At 40.2% G+C, this 18,312-nt stretch overlaps 1 gene segment (V, D, J or C) and 1 further gene; both read left to right on the forward strand.

Moving 5' to 3' along the window:
• Igk (immunoglobulin kappa chain complex) overlaps positions 1-18,312 on the forward strand; it is a 3,171,119-nt gene that overhangs the window by 3,002,155 nt on the left and 150,652 nt on the right.
• Positions 14,843-15,440, forward strand: Igkv3-10 (immunoglobulin kappa variable 3-10). The segment is given in 2 exon segments: positions 14,843-14,891; positions 15,131-15,440. Coding segments are annotated over 2 exon segments (359 nt in total).

The following is an 18,312-nucleotide window of genomic DNA, read 5'->3' on the forward strand; positions in this document are numbered from 1 at the left end:
AGCTCTTGCTACTGAGATACCATGATCATGAAAATTTCTCATAATTCTGAGAACTGAGGGGAAAGAGGTAAACCTCTTTCTATATTATCAAACTAGATATTCAAATCTTTTTTATTAGGTATTTTCCTCATTTACATTTCCAATGCTATCCCACAAATCCCCCATACCCCCTCCCCACTCCCCTACCCACCCACTCCCACTTTTTGGCCCTGGCATTCCCCTGTACTGGGGCATATAAAGTTTGCAAGTCCAATGGGCCTCTCTTTCCAGTGAAGGCCGACTAGGCCATCTTTTAATACATATGCAGCTAGAGTCAAGAGTTCCGGGGTACTGATGAGTTCATAATGTTGTTCCACCTATAGGGATGCAGATCCCTTTAGCTCCTTGGGTATTTTCTCTAGCTCCTCTATTGGGGGCCCTGTGATCCATCCAATAGCTGCGTGTGAGCATCCACATATGTGTTTCCTAGTCCCCAGTGTAGTCTCACTAGAGACAGCTATATCAGGATTCTATCAGCAAAATCTTGCTAGTTTATGCAAAGGTGTCAGCTTTTGGAGGCTGAATATGGGATGGATCCCTGGATATGGCAGGCTCTAGATGGTCCGTTCTTTTGTCTCAGCTCCAAACTGTCTCTGTAACTCCTTCCATGGGTGTTTTGTTCCCAATTCTAAGAAGGGGCAAAGTGTACACACTTTGGTATTCGTTCTTCTTGAGTTTCAAGTGTTTTGCAAATTGTAACTTATATCTTGGGTATTCTAAGTTTCTAGGCTAATATCCACTTATCAGTGAGTACATATCATTTGAGTTCTTTTGTGATTGGGTTACTTCACTCAGGATAATGCCCTCCAGGTCCAACCATTTGCCTAGGAATTTAATAAATTCATTCTTTTTAATAGCTGAGTAGTACTCCATTGTGTAAATGTACCACATTTTCTGTATCTATTCCTCTGTTGAGGGGCATCTGGGTTCTTTCCAGCTTCTGGCTATTATAAATAAGGCTGCTATGAACATAGTGGAGCATGTGTCCTTCTTACAGTTTGGGACATCTTCTGGATATATGCCCAGGAGAGGTATGGCGGAATCCTCCAGTAGTACTATGTCCAATTTTCTGAGGAACCACCAGACTGATTTCCAGAGTGGTTGTACAAGCTTGCAATCCCACCAACAGTGGAGGAGTGTTCCTCTTTCTCCACATCCTCGCCAGCATCTGCTGTCACCAGAATTTTGGATCTTAGCCATTCTGACTGGTATGAGATGGAATCTCAGGGTTGTTTTGATTAGCGTTTCCCTGATGATTAAGGATGCTGAACATATTTTTCAGGTGTTTCTCAGCCATTCGGTATTCCTCAGGTGAGAATTCTTAGTTTAGCTCTGAGTCCCATTTTTTAGTGGGAATATTTGATTTTCTGGAGACCACCTTCTTGAGTTCTTTATATGTATTGGATATTAGTTCTCTATCTGATTTAGGATAGGTAAAGATCCTTTCCCAAACTTTTGGTGGCCTTTTTGTCTTATTGACAGTGTCTTTTGCCTTACAGAAGCTTTGCAGTTTCATGAGGTCCCATTTTTCAATCCTTGATCTTACAGCACAAGCCATTGCTGTTCTATTCAGGAATTTTTCCCCTGTGCCAATATCTTCGAGGGTTTTCCTCACTTTCTCCTGTGTAAGTTTCATTGTCTCTGGTTTTATGTGGAGATCCTTGATCCACTTAGATTTGACCTTAGTACAAGAAGATAGGAATGAATCAATTTGCATTCTTCTACATGATAACAACCAGTTGTGCCAGCACCATTTGTTGAAAATGCTGTCTTTTTTTCCACTGGATGATTTTAGCTCCCTTGTCGAAGATCAAGTGACCATAGGTGTGTGGGTTCTTTTCTGGGTCTTCAATTCTATTCCATTGGTCTGTCTCTATACCAATACCATGCAGTTTTTATCACAATTGCTCTGTAGTAAGCTTTAGGTCAGGCATGGTGGTTCCACCAGAAGTTCTTTTATCCTTGAGAAGAGTTTTTGCTATCCTACATTTTTTGTTATTCCAGATGAATTTGCAGATTGTTCTTTCTAATTCGTTGAAGAATTGAGTTGGAATTTTGATGGGGATGGCATTGAATCTGTAGATTGCTTTTGGCAAAATAGTCATTCTTACAATGTTGATCCTGCCAATCAATGAGCATGGGAGACCTTTCCATCTTCTGACATCTTCTTTAATTTCTTCTTCAGAGACTTGAAGTTCTTATTATACAGATCTGTCACTTCCTTAGTTAGAGTCACGCCGAGATATTTTATATTATTGGTGACTATTGAGAAGGGTGTTGTTTCCTTATTTTTTTTCTCAGCCTAGTTATTCTTTGGGTACAGAAAGGCCATTGACCTGTTTGAGTTAATTTTATATCCAGCTAATTCACCGAACTAGTTTATCGGGTTTAGGAGTTTTCTGGTGGAATTTATAGGGTCACTTATATATATAATCACATCATCTGCAAAAAGTGATATTTTGACTTCATCTTTTCCAATTTGTATCCCCGTGGTCTCCTTTTGTTGTCGAATTGCTCTGGCTAGGACTTCAAGTATTATGTTGAAGAGGTAGGGAGAAAGTGGGCAGCCTTGTCTAGTCCCTGATTTTAGTGGGATTGCTTCCAGCTTCTCACCATTTACTTTGATGTTGGCTACTGGTTTGCTCTAGATTGCTTTTGTCATGTTTAGGTATGGGCCTCGAATTCCTGGTCTTTCCAAGACTTTTATCATGAAAGGGTGTTGGATTTTGTCAAATGCTTTCTCAGCATCTAATGATATGATCATGTGGTTTTTGTCTTTGAGTTTGTTTATATAATGGATTACGTTGCTGGATCTCCGTATATTAAACCATCCCTGCATCCCTGGAATAAAACCTACTTGGTCAGGATAGATGATTGTTTTAATGTGTTCTTGGATTCAGATAGCAAAAATTTTATTGAGTATTTTTGCATCGATATTCATAAGGGAAATTGGTCTGAAGTTCACTATCTTTGTTGGATCTTTCTGTGGTTTAGGTATCAGAGTAATTGTGGCTTCATAGAATGAGTTGGGTAGAGTACCTTCTACTTCTATTTTGTGGAATAGTTTGTGCAGAACTGGAATTAGATCTTCTTTGAAGGTCTGATAGAACTCTGCTCTAAATCCATCTGGTCCTGGGCTTTTTTTCGTTGGGAGACTATTAATGACTGCTTATATTTCTTTTGGGGATATGGGACTGTTTAGATAGTTAACTTGATCATGGTTTAACTTTGGTACCTAGTACCTGTCTAGGTACCAAATGCCTGCCTGGGCTGGCATTTATGTTCTCTTAGTGTCTGTATAACATCTGTCCAGGATCTTCTGGCTTTCATAGTCTCTGATGAAATGTCTGGTGTAATTCTGATAGGCCTGCCTTTATATTTTACTTGACCTTTTTCTCTTACTGTTTTTAATATTCTATCTTTATTTAGTGCACTTGTTGTTCTGATTATTATGTGTCAGGAGGAATTTTTTTTCTGGTCCAGTCTATTTGGAGTTCTGTAGGCTTCTTGTATGTTCATGGGCATGCCTTTCTTTAGGTTTGGGAAGTTTTCTTCTATAATTATGTTGAAGATATTTGCTGGCCCTTTAAGTTGAAAATCTTCATTCTCATCTACTCCTATCATCTGTAGGTTTGGTCTTCTCATTGTGTCCTCAATTTCCTGGATGTTTTGAGTTAGGATCTTTTGGCATTTTGTATTTTCTTTGATTGTTGTGCTGATGTTAGATTCTCTCTTCCATCTCTTGTATTCTGATGCTTGCATCTATGTTTCCAGATTTCTTTCCTAAGGTTTCTATCTCCAGCGTGGTCTCACTTTGGGTTTTCTTTATTTTGTCTACTTCCCTTTTTAGGTCTTGGATGGTTTTATTCAATTCCATTACCTGTTTGGTTGTATTTTCCTGCAATTCTTTAAGGGATTTTTACACTTCATCTTTAAATTCTTCTACCTGTTTAGCAGTGTTCTCCTGTATTTCTTTAAGTGAGTTATTAAAGTCCTTCTTGATGTCCTCTACCTTCATCATGAGATATGCTTTTAAATCTGGGTCTATCTTTTTGGGTGTGTTGGGGTGCCCAGGACTGGGTGGGTTGGGAGTGCTGGGTTCTGATGATGTTGCATGGTCTTGCTTTCTGTTAGTAAGATTCTTACATGTGCCTTTCACAATCTGGCAATCTCTGGAGTTAGATGTTATAGTTGTCTCTCGTTAGATCTTGTTCCTCAGGTGATTAGGTTAGCCTCTATCAACAGACCTGGGAGACTAGATCTCTCCTAAGTTGAAGTGGTCAGAGTACTCTCTGCAGGAAAGCTCTTCTCTTGCAGGCAATGTGCCCAGATATCTGGTGTTCGAACCTGCCTCCTGGCAGAAGTTGTGTTCCACTCACTAGAGGTCCTAAGATGTCGTGGAGAGTCCTCTGGGGACCTTGGGGTGTCCACAGACTCTGAGCCCAAGGTGCCCCGGTGCTGGTGCTGACTGGAAGGAACTTGTGACCGTGGTCAGTCCGGGATTTCTGCTTCCCTAATTAATGCAGTCTCAGTTCCTGTGTGATTGGATTGGAGCAGCAGTTGTGTTCCATTCACCAAAGGTCCTAAGATCTCATGGAGAGTCCTCTGAGGACCTTGGGGATGTCCTCAGTCTCCGTGCCCAAGGTGCACCTGTGCTGGCACCGACCAGAAGGGTGGTTTTCTCTCAACCTGCTCTATGTCTGGGAATACAGACATGTATCACTATTCTGCCTTCTTCTTCTTCTTCTTCTTCTTCTTCTTCTTCTTCTTCTTCTTCTTCTTCTTCTTCTTCCCCCTCCTCCTCCTCCTCCTCCTCCTCCTCCTCCTCCTCCTCCTCCTCCTCTTCTTCTTCTTCTTCTTCTTCTTCTTCTTCTTCTTCTTCTTCTTCTTCTTCTTCTTGCATTGTCCCACGGCTCTTCGAAGTCCTAAGTGGCACACCTGAGCAGCCTGGGCAGCTCCCAATGACCTCCGGCTTCAGAACCTTCAGTCTTTCCTGTGGCACATTTTCTTTGCCTCAACAAACTCTATAAACAATTTTTTAAAAGACATGAAATGTTCTCTTTATATCATTGGCTATTGTTGCCTTTGGTTACCACCCAGAGGTAGAAGAAAGTAAGTTTTTATTATATTTTGTACATGGACCCGGAGGACTCAAGATGGATATGACCTGAATATATACGCTCTTTGAGAACTGGCTTTCATAACACAAGAAAACACCATACAAGCGTCCAAATGAAGAATGTAATCAATAGTCATTTCCAGTTATAATGCCTATGGACCAGAGCAATGGTCAGCATGCATGATAACACCAAGGGTACAATAATGACATACACACTTTGGCAGTAACCAACAGCCCCTCTGATTGAGATTAAAGCCCTTTCAAGAACAGGAAAATATTGCCTACTACTGGAAACAGCAGAAAGGGAAGGACAATTAGGGAAGGTTATTTGATATTGTCAAAATATATGATATATTTGAAAGACATTGCTTTGATGAAACTTGTGTACAATGAGTATACTTCAGTAAATAATTTTAAAGGGCAGCAGTATGGCTCAGAAGCTAATTCACTTCCCATCAAGCCACATGACAGACCAGAGTATACTCAGAACTCACATGACAGAGAGAACAACTCAATGTTGTCCTCTGACCTCCACAAACATGCCATCTGCACCTACACCCAAACACACACACACACACACAGAGAGAGAGAGAGAGAGAGAGAGAGAGAAGAAAATTAAGTAATTAATTAAATTGTAATAAATTGTAACTGTGATAATAAAATGTAACAAAAATTATGAGAATTTATGAAATGGATAAAATGAGCACTTGTAAGAAAGTGAGAAAGCCAGCAGGCCATCCTGTCAGAAAACCAGTCAGGCTGTCCATGGACTTTTTCCACTCTCCTTTTCCCCAGACACAATTCTCAAGGTTACCACTAACTCTGCAACAGGACACCAGGTGCAGCCTCCCCTCTCCACTTTCCACACATGTGGGATTCCACAGACAATACCCCTAGCCTGCCCTCCACTACTCATCAATATGTCCCAGTCCCCAGTTCAAATGGACTCTCCCTGCTCAACCACATACCATTTCTTCCAGAAGACCAGGTAGGCAGCCTACTTACCATTTCTACTCGCTATTCACCCAAGCCCAATTCTCAGAGCCCTAGCACTGCAACAGAACATGAGCTGCAGCCCTCCATCCCTATGTCACTACCTCCAGTCCATGCCTCCTGTGTATCCCACAAACCATCAACTTCTGCCTTCCCTACAACACTTGTGGCTCTGTTTGAGCCCCCAACTTAGACAGAAAACCCTTACTCAACAACAGGCCATGCTGGCCAAATAAACAGGGAGGCTGCCTGTGGACATACTCCACTCTCTCTGTTCCCCCAGACTCAATTTTCAGGGTTGCCCCTAGCACTACAACAGACTACATCTCCCCCTGACCTCCCACCCCTACCTCGAACATCAGCAAACATTCCCCTCAACACACCAGCAAAGTGTTCAGTGAAGCAGGCAACAAACTCTCTGAAATTCCAGAGAGGAAACAGAAACCAATGATCATTTCTTTTAAAAATGGAACAAAGACAAACCCTGAAATCAGTAGCTAGGTCTATAGTCCCCAAAACCCAGATGCTTAGATACTACCATAAGAACATAATCAGTAACATCAAGGACATTATGTCTCCATCAGAACCCAGATATCTGATCACAACAGGCCATGAATATTCCTACATAGCTGAAGCAAAAAACAAAATCCTTAAAACCAACTATATGAAGATTATAGGGGAAATTAATAAAGCAGGGGCCTTCCACAGTCCCCATGTCTTTTTGGCTGTTGGCCACGTGTAGATATTAGAAGACCTATTTTGCCACTGAATTTTTTAGCCTCTTTGTATTAAAATGACAGAGCTAGAAGCTGTATTTTTAGGGGGAGGGTTAGTGTCTCTACCTAGTAATTTTGTTCAGGTTAATTTCAGTTCAATGCCCAGTATCAAGTGTGGCAAATTTAAATGGATTTTAATAAATCGCTATTAGCTATTAACATGTCCTGGTCAGCCTTCCAATAACCAAGGCAGAGGCCATGGATTATTTAATAAACTCTTGCACAGAAGCTGAACTCCAGAAATTCAAATAACCCCATTAAAAAAATGGGGCTCAGACCTAAAAAAAAAAAGAATTCTCAACTCAGGAATACCGAAGAGCAGAGAAGCACTTGAAAAAAATGTTCAACATCCTTAATCATCAGGGAAATGTAAATCAAAACAACACTGAGATTCAACCTCACACCAGTCAGAATGCCTAGGATCAAAAATTCAGATGACAGCAGATGTTGGCAAGGTTGTGTAGAAAGAGGAACACTCCTCCATTGCTGGTGGGATTCCAAGCTGGTTCAACCACTCTGGAAATCAGTCTAGCAGTTCCTCAGAAAACTGGACACAGTACTACCAGTAGATCCAGCAATACCTCTCCTGGGCATATATCCAGAAGATGTTCCAACTGGTAAGAAGGACACATGCTCCACTATGTTCATAGCAGCCTTATTTATAATAGCCAGAAGCTGGAAAGAACCCAGATGTCCTTCAACAGAGGAATGGATAAAGAAAATGTGGTAAATTTACACAATGAAGTGCTACTCAGCTATTAAAAACAATGAATTTATGAAATTCTTGTGCAAATGGATGTATTTGGAGAATATCTTTCTGAATGAGTAACCCAATCACAAAAGAAGTCACTTGATATACACTCACTGACAAGAGGATATTAACCAAGAAACCTAGAATACCCAAGATACAACTTCCAAAACAAGAAAATCAAGACCAGTGGGTGGACTTCATTCCTCCCTAGAATAGGGAATAAAATATCCATGGAAGGAGATGCTGAGACAAAGTTTGGAGCTAAGATCAAATGATGGACCATGCAGAGACTGCCCCCCCGGGGTCCATCTGATAATTAGCCACCAAACGCAGACACTATTGCATATGCCAGCAAGATTTTGCTGAAAGGACCCTGATATAGCTGTCTCCTGTGAGGCTTTGCCAGTTCCTGGCAAATACAGAAGTGGATGCTCACAGTCGTCTATAGAATGGAACCCCAATATAGGAGCTAGAGAAAGTACCCAAGAGCTAAAAGGGTCTGTGCCCTATATGTGGAACAACAATATGAACTAATCAATACCCCCAGAGTTTGTGTCTCTAGCTGCATATGTAGCAGAAGATGGCCTAGTCGGCCATCATTTGGAAGAGAAGCCCCTTGATCTATCAAACTTTATCTGCCCCAGTACAGAGGAATGCCAGGGCCAAGAAGTATGAGTGAGTGGGTAGAGGAGCGGGGGGGGGGGAGGGGGGAGCATATAGAGGATTTTGGGATAGCATTTGAAATGTAAATGAAGAAAATATCTAATTAAATTTTTTTTAAAAAAACTAAGCTCCTGCACAATTACTAAAAATTACCCCCATGGTGGTTTGAATATGCTTGGCCCAGGATGTGGGCCAATATTTGGAAGTGTAGCCTTGGTGGAATAGGTGTAGCCTTGTTAGAGGAGGTGTGTCACTGTGGGCATGGGATTTAAGACTATCATCATAGCTGCCTGAAGATGCTAGTCTTCTCCTCTTTGCCTTTAAAACAAGATGTTGAACTCCCAACTGCTTCTATGTTATGGCTGCCTGGGCACTGCCATACTCCTTCCTTGATGATAATGAACTGGGTTTAAGATTTGACTCAGAGTTAAGGTCCTATACAGCTTTATAAGTCTGAGATCTACAAATATCTGAGTCAAGTGTTATTCCTCCATCAGGATTTAGGACAAGAAGATTTCCTTAAGAGCATGTCTTTGTTTTACACTTATCCTGCTCCCATTGATTAGGGTATTTAGTTTTGACAGGTAACTTGCCTTATCTAACATTCATGTCTTAATCTGCTAATGAGGATGTTAGTTACCCATACACATGTATATTTCTCTTTTTGCCAAGTATAATGTCAGTTCCTAGGCAGGTCTTGGGAACTTAAAGTTTTTTGACCTCTACTCAAAATGAAAGTCTTACTTTTAAATAGATGGGAGGCAGCTCTCAAAGGCAAATACCATAAAAGCTTATACACAGATGCATGAAGTGGTACTGGGTGGTTGGGACCAATCCAACCTTCTTGTGAGTAGCTACACAAAACAGTTCTACTGACTTCTATCATGACTTGTTTCCAACAGAACATAACAGAATATGTAGTCAACTTGGGCATGAGAAAGATTCCTAGTAGCAGGAGATACAACCAGTGAGAAAGTTTTCTTATATTAGTTACAGAAAAAAATGGCAGGCTAGCCAGGTAAGAGTTACCTAGGACTTAACCTTTTACCTAGGCATTAACATCTCATCTAGGCCTTAATATTTTAACTAGACCTTAACAAGTACTACTAGTGATATATGAAAACTAAATAACATTAATGTAAATGTAACTTATTCTCCTGCTGTAATTACCGTCTGGGAGGTTTCCTTCCTTCCTTGGCTAACCTAGGACTAGTCCTGGAAGTTTCTATCCTCAGGATCAATGTAATCTAGGCCTAGAATGTTTTCAGACTCTGAGACTTACTGCTGAATAAGCTCATCTTTTCTTATTCTTTCTTAATTCATGTTCACTGTTTCAACTCAGCTCTTCTTGTTCAAATTCCTCTCCCAGATGTCTTACTCAATATGGCTTTCCTCTCAGCTTCTGAATCGTTCTGATTGGACACAAATAACTCTAGCAATCTTTCTTAATCTTCTGGCTCTTCTCAATCTGTTGCTCATTCTGGCTTTACCTGTGTCTAGATTGTTCTTTCTTCATTCTGTCTTTGTAAAACTATCTCAGTAAAATTGCCTCCTTCTCCCTCCCTGTGTTGCTCTACTCTTCCTTTCAACTCTACTGTTCTCCATGAACTCTAATGTATTCCTGCACTGTCGGACTGTACTGTCTGTCTCTTATTTAACTTCTCTTTCCTCTCTCTCTTCTCTTGAGAGTTGGACATAATCTATTCTCTCAAATCTGTTAGACATCATTTTCAAATATGACTGCTTCCTTCTACAAACTAACATTGCCAGCCTTGCTTGAAAATAAAAGTGCATACAAAAGGTGTGTATTCCATCCAGAGTGATTAAAGTTGTGTACTAAGGGCTGAGCCACACTCTAACTACAAACATGTTCAAATATCCTCTAACAGGATCTGATGACAAAGATCAATTTAAAAAAAATGACAGCTCAGTCATGAAAAGATGTGGAGTAAAAGGAACACTTATACATTCCTAGTGGGAATGAAAACTCATCCAGCCACTGTGAAAAACAGTGTGGTGGATCCTCAGAGAGAAATCTACCTCAATGTCCAGCTATACCACTCTTGGGCATATATCCAAGGAATACTTCATCCTACCACAGAGACAATGTTCAGCCATGTTCACTGCTGCTCTGTTTATAATAGCCAGAAATTGGAAACAACATAGATGTCCCTTAACAAAACAATGGATCAAGAACACACACATATACACATAAACATAAACACACATACACACTAACAACATGAAATTTGCAAGCCAACATTAGGAAAAAAATCCTCCTGAATGAGGATTCCTGGACTCAGAAAAACAAATATGGAATATATTCTTTTATATGTGGATATTAGCTGTGAAGTCAATGAACAGCAAACTGCAATCTGTTGTAGTTCAGGAATCTCCACACCTACCATAAAAACGCAAATCCAAGTTAAGGAAGAATAGTTTATTGAATTTAATGACCTTAATAGTGGTCAGACCAGGAACGTAGTTCCAAACTGAGTCTCCAGCTATGACATCAAACAATTCTCAGGACAGGTTTTTTATAGGAAAAAAAAAGCACGTTCAAAAGTTTAAAAGGCAAGAATGAGAGCAATATTACATTTTGGCATACTAGACAAAGTATATCAGCTGATTGGTACTAAGTAAGGGAAGGGGGATATTGGATAGTTGGTGAACAGGGAAATTTCAGAACATTGAGATAAGAGAGAATGATTGGTTCAAACATAACTTTTTGGCTTCTCAATAACATCTTCAGTGTCAGCTGTGGATAATTACTACTGGGAAGTGGAGTCTGACAACCTGAACTTTATTTCACCTTATGAGCAAACTGGAGACTAAATACAACATGGCAACAGTTATGTTACAAGGAGCAGGCCTCAACAAATTCCATAGAGACACAGAGGATGGGTATAGCGTACCAGACTAGGGGGCAGAGGAACAGAAAAATATCTGTAATCATACTGCAAAATATTTGACAAGAAGAACTGAATCACTGTCTTCTGAAACTAAGGAGAAAATGTGTTTAATGCAGTGGTGAGGCAATTGTTGGGTCAGTAACCTTTCTATGCAATAACTTTACATAGGATTATAATTTATTAATTGCTCACTCAGTCTAAGTTGGGCATGTGGAACTGGATATTGTTCAGAGGGTAAAATTCTTAATATCATTTTGTAAATTCAGAAAAATTATAGGATGAAAGAGCAAACAGTTCAGCTTGGACAGAAATGACAATGGCCTCACCTGATTTTCTTTGTTGTGTGTCAAGCACAACACTAACTAAATAAGTTTCACTGAAAAACGTGAACTCTTTGAGACCTCTGTCCCATGGACTCTCTTTACACTATGCAGTAACCTTATCCTTCTTGGCCAGGTTCCAGCATATTAGCTTCAGGCCCATGTCTGCTTCTACACTCAATTCCTTTGTCCTCCATTGTAAATCCCAGCCCATCCTTTCCCCATACTCCATGCACTTCAGGCCCTCTGTGCATTGCATTTCAAAGACCTCCTCTCTGAGCTGTTTATGGCCAAATATCTTGTCTCAGGGGTGGGATCAGGTACCTACTTTGTAATGGTCATCATTGTTTTCACATCTGTGCTGCATTCCACACAAGAACATCCCTATCCCATGCATCTTCTGGTCTATCATCTTGTCGATCTTTGTGTCAGAGGGTACTGTGTCTTTTTTCATGAGGAGAGGGCCATTCTGCTGCATTGAATCAAAATAACCAATGTTAATGGATAGAAAGGTACAATATGAACTAACCAGTAACCGCTGGAGCTCTTGTCTCTAGCTGCATATGTATCAGAAGATGGCCTAGCCTGCCATCAGTGGAAAGAGAGGCCCATTGGTCATGCAAACTTTATATGCCTCAGTACAGGTGAATGCCAGGGCCAAGAAGTGGGAGTGGGTGGGTAGGGGCATGGGGGGGAGAGTATGGGGAACTTTTGGGATAGCAATGGAAATGTAAATGAGGAAAATACCTAATAAACAATTTTAAAATAAAGGAAAGTTAAGTTATGAATCAATAAAATGAGAACAAAGTCGATATAATGAAAATATATACTAGTAGGGATATATGTAAAAATAGATGAAGATGTGGGGCTTGAAGCAGGGCAGAAGATTTGGTCATCTGTGTAACCCAACCTATGTGTCCTAGAGGGCTGCAAATTCAATATCCTCCTGCCTCAGCTTCTTATGTGTTTGGATTATTAGAATACATCATCATGCCTGGAACATGAAGTGCAGTTCCTGACGCTATATACAAGGCAAGTCAAGAGCAACAAGAGCAATGGGAGAATCTCATGGAAGCAGTAGAATAACATTTGATGTGTTTATTATTATTCTCCACCAACAATAAACATCCTTAAAATAATAACTATGAGATTGGAGGATGTTTAAAAATGTATGACCCTTAGTATATATAATATGCATACATTATGCATAGTAGACATTTCTTAATATAGAAATTTTTTTTATTCTGAGCTTAAATGGAAATATCACCTTACTTCCACATTATAACAGGTCAACATTCTAATTTTTAATACAAAAATCAACTAAAAGTGAGCATACTTCAAAAAGTAAGGTAAAATGTGAGGAATAATTTGTTAATTTCAAGAGATATATATTTGTTTTACCCTGTTTAACTCATCTTTGAACTGTACCTGGTTTAGTACAGTGAATATGCACAATAAAACAAACAGTTGTCAGCCATCAATGGGAGGAAAGGCCCTTGGTCCTGTGAAGGCTCTATGCCCAAGTGTAGAGGAATGACAGGGCCAGAAAGCAGGAGTGGGTAGGTTGGTGAGTAGGGGGAGGTGGAAGGCAATCGGGTGTTTTCAGAGGGAAAACCAGGAAAGGGGATAACATTTGAAATGTAAATAAAGAAAATATCTAATAATTAAAAAGGATCCATCTCTATATGGCAGAGACCTGCAAATAAAAAAACAAAAACAAAAAACAAAAAACAAACAAACAAAAACTACAGTGAGCATAAGCAGAGGAGGAGGGAATTGTCCATCGTTCCTTCTCCTCCCTCTTTCCTCATGTCTTTCTTTCTCATTCTTTCTTCTATCCTCTTCTTCCCTTCCCAGAATCTTCTCTTCCTTTTCTTCCTTCCTGCCTCCCTGTTCCTCCTTTCTTCCTTCTCGCCACATTCCAATGCTTCTTACTATTCCTTCTATTCATAAGTCTTCTTATAATTTTATTTTCTTTTTTAATTGAAATACTTTTATGAAACTTCCCACCTAGAAATCTTGCAAGGAAATCCATCATTGTGACTAGTTAACCAAGAAAGGAGGAAGCAATCTGAGAATATGAAGAAATATTCACTTCTTTATCTACCTATCTATTTATCATTTATCTGTCTATCTTACAAATTCTTGGGGGGGGATGGACATTAGCTTATTATTCCCACGACACAACACAAAATATCTGTCTTTTAATAATCTTGGATGTTTGAAGAACTACACAAATGATGTATCAGGACACATCTTAATTACATGCTTCCTTTCTTGATTTTTGAACTCCTAAATTTCCTGCACCATTATTTTTGTTCAGTAAAAAGAACATCCTCTCACTGGTATACACAAAGACAATGGGCTGACAGGTGGATCTGTAGACAAGGTGATTATCACATAGGTGTGAGAACCCGACTCACATCCCACCTACCCACCAAACATCAGATGCAGTGCCAGCATGGATGGTATTTGGAATAATGATGTGACAAGATGAGAGACAGAAGGAAACAAGAGAATCCCCACAAGAGCCCGGTCTAAAAAGCATTTCATGTGTAGGTTGAACAACAGACCTTGTCTCAGATCTACACCCAACATTGTGTTCTGATCTCCACCCACATACCATAGCAAGAGAAGTTGCCTTCAAAAATGAACAAATATACAAACATACAAAGACAACTCATACACAATGATCTAAAACATGGATCTAAAATAATAATATAGTATGCCAAGAATTATGTTACTTTTGTTCTGTGAATTATTTTCCTCTATTCCCTCTCAGATAATGGTTTTGTTGGGTATGTACAATTTTGAAGGATCAAGTTGTTCTTGAAATAACTTACATTCTTTACATAGTGCATCCATAATGCACTCCCACACCTCACACCTCAAAAAGGCTAGAGGGTAAATAATTAACTGTGTAGACTGTAAGGAAAAACTGGGATGTGGTGGTATACACCTTTAATTCCAGCACTCAGGAGGCAAAGACAGTAGGATCTGGTCTACAGTGTGAGCTACTGGACAACCAAAAATAGAGAAACCTGTCCCCCAAAAAAATGTATTTAGAAGGGTCCCTTAAGACACATGTGATGTTCTAGTAAATTTTCTGCTAACACCAACTTCCTGTGGGTGAAACAGGGGCAGGTGCACTTGAAGAAACAGTACATACTCTGCTTATTTGCATATGAAATAATTTTATAACAGCCCAGGCTTCTTTAAGGGCAGCTGCCAGGAGCCTAAGAAAGCATCCTCTCTTCCAGCTCTCAGAGATGGAGACAGACACACTCCTGCTATGGGTGCTGCTGCTCTGGGTTCCAGGTGAGAGTGCAGAGAAGTGTTGAGAGAAACCTCTGTGGACATTATGATTTTGCATGCCTATGGGTTCATAAACATTATAATTAATGCATTTGAAATTGGTTTTGTTTCCTGAGACCCCTTCGTTTCCTGGTGTCTAATAGTGATATCTGCAGTATTCTTGATATTTTTAAATGAAAAGGTCCTCTGCTGGGAAGGCTTTTATACATAAATAACAATAGTCTGTGTGTTTATCATTCCAGGTTCCACAGGTAACATTGTGCTGACCCAATCTCCAGCTTCTTTGGCTGTGTCTCTAGGGCAGAGGGCCACCATATCCTGCAGAGCCAGTGAAAGTGTTGATAGTTATGGCAATAGTTTTATGCACTGGTACCAGCAGAAACCAGGACAGCCACCCAAACTCCTCATCTATCTTGCATCCAACCTAGAATCTGGGGTCCCTGCCAGGTTCAGTGGCAGTGGGTCTAGGACAGACTTCACCCTCACCATTGATCCTGTGGAGGCTGATGATGCTGCAACCTATTACTGTCAGCAAAATAATGAGGATCCTCCCACAGTGCTCCAGGGCTGAACAAAAACCTCCTAGGGTTGCAGCTCACTGAGGCTCAGACTCTCAGTTCTCTCTTACTCCATGACATCTCAACACAGATATCTAGACCTGTTTGGAAAAATATCTCAATTAATGAAACAAGTATATAAACAGATATATATGGGTGTCCCATCCTTCATGCTTTGTAATTTAATTATTTCTCAGCAAAATGTTTGTTTTAATTATTATTTATCATTTAAATTTTTATTTACACATTTATCTTTAGATAATTTTCCCTTCTCCACTCCATCCCTGACCACATCTCTGCATATTCACTCCATACTCAGCATCCTCCTTTGATTCCAGTCACTGAGGATTTACTGTCTTATTTAAAATTCTGAAAATAGAAGATTATAAATACAAAATATGTCACTAAAAATAGTGTTAACCAAGGACACTTACTGTAGTGTGTGTGTGTGTGTGTGTGTGTGTGTGTGTGTGTGTGTGTGTGTGTGTGGTGTGTGTGTGTGAAAGTACAACCTGCAGAAGTAAGTTCTTTCTTTCCACGAGGTCCAGTCTGGAAATCACACTCAGGACATCAGTCTTCTGTGAGCTTCCTGGGACAGGGTGAGCAACCTTGCCAGCATGGGGTATCAATTCTTTTCCTTTAATCATTTATTTTCATTTTAAATTGTGTACATGGGGGAGGGGTGCGAGTGTGACTGCTCATACCAGTCAGAAGAGGAAATCAGATCCCAGGGAGCTGGAGATACAAGAGATTTTCAGCTAGTTGATGTGAGTGCTGGAAAACAAACTGGGGTCCTCTGCAAGAACAAGAAGTGCCCTGAACTACTAAGTGTAGATGTACAATAATGCACCACTAATCTCTGTCTCAGGACTCTGGAGAAAAGAAGCTAATTTAAGCAAATACATTTATAAGCAAATAAATCCCAGGTAGTAAAAGGAAGGTACAGGAACTGGCCCTTGAAGGAGTACAAACTTTAAATAATCTCCTGAAGACTGTCATTTCAGTCTTTTATAATTGATCTCTGCAGAATGCTCAATGAGAAAAAAAACTAAGGTGAGAGCCTAGTGGTGACCTCACAGTCATGCAGGCCTAAGGTTATTTCTGAATGGCCTTGCAGTTAATGCTACATTGAAGGACATTCAAGAAACTGAAAGAAAGAGTACACTTATAAGCAAAGGAAGCTGCCATGACTATGACAGAGGAAACACTAGAGGCTAGACTGTCTTTGGAGGCAGTATTCTCTGCATCATGACCCCTCCCCACAAGAGATCCAACAACACTGTTAATTTCTTAAGCTGTGAGCTTGTGGTGCTCAGACACCATGATCATCATGGGATCTTCCCATGATTCTGAGAACTGAGAGGAAGGCAGTAAACCTCCTTCTAGATTCTCAAACTAGATATTCAATTCTATTCACTACTCTGTTTTCAACCTCCTCTCTTAACACATCATGAGAGACATCACGGAAAAAATTTTCATTCACTTCATCTGGGAACATTTACTCTTCTTTCACAACTACTTAATGAAACCAAGTGGCACAGCCCTTCTGCTAGAAAGAGACAATATGGTCGAAATCCATTCCATTAGTCTTGTGGATCCATAGCAGGCTATTTATTTGTCCCTCATTGAAAAATAATAATAATCCAGAATGTTCAATGACAAAGAAAAAAATTCCCATGCCTCCAATTTCATCTCTAGCACCCCATTTCTTTCAATCATCAAAGGCAACATCCTCAAAAATTATAATCTTAGAAGGAATTTGAAATCATAATAGATAACTCAAAGTCACAGGTTCTCAAGTCAACAGCCCCTGTAACATTTTATTGATGGGTGTTTGAAAGACCAATGAATAATGGAGGTCAGTAAAGGCCTCCTCCTCATTAGCCAGGCCATAGTTCCTCCTTACCTGGGAGCTCCCAACCTCTATACTTTGTTAACAGAAATCTCTGAGAGGACCAAATACTCACTGTCATAAATTGAAAGGGTGCCTTTTTTGCAGAAAGAAATTAGGGAAACAACACCCTTCTCAATAGTCACAAAAAATATAAAATGACTGGGTGTGACTCTAACTAAGGAAGTAAAAGATCTGTATGATAAGAACTTCAAGTTTCTGAAGAAAGAAATTGAAGTTCTTAGAAGATGGAAAGATCTCCAATGTTCATGGATTGGCATAATTAATATAGTAAAAATGACTATCTTGCCAAAAGCAATCTGCAGATTCAATGCAATCCCCATCAAAATTCCAACTCAATTCTTCACAGAATTAGGAAGGGCAATTTCCAAATTCATATATAATAACAAAACACCTGGGATATCAAAAACTATTCTCAACAATTAAAAAAAAAAAAAAACTTCTGGGGAATCACGATGTCTGACCAAAAGATGTACTACAGAGCAATTGTGATAAAAACTGCATGGTACTGGAACAGCAAAAAAAAAGGTAGATCAACCCTTCGGTCCCCGCCAGCACCAGGGTAGCTTGGGCGCAGAGTCTGCGGATACCTGCCAGCTACCCACAAGACCCTCCATGGGATCTTAAAACCTCTGGAGAGTGGAACACAGCTGCTGCTCCAATCCAATCACGCTGTACCTGAGACTGCATTAATTAGGGAATCAGAAAACACAGCCTGATCAAGGGCACAAGTCCCTTCCGGTTCCCACCATCACCGGGGTACCTTGAGTGTGGAGTCTGCGGACACCCGCAAGTTGCCCACAGGACCCTCCACGGGATCATAAGACCTCTGTGGGTGGATCACAACTTCTGCCAGGAGGTAGGTTCGAACAACAGGTATCTGGACACCTTCCCTGCAGGAGGAGAGCTTGCCTGCAGAGAGTACTCTGAAAACTGAAACTCAGGAGAGATCTAG

Source organism: Mus musculus, chromosome 6 (assembly GCF_000001635.26).
Source record: "Mus musculus strain C57BL/6J chromosome 6, GRCm38.p6 C57BL/6J".
Lineage (NCBI taxonomy): Eukaryota > Metazoa > Chordata > Mammalia > Rodentia > Muridae > Mus > Mus musculus.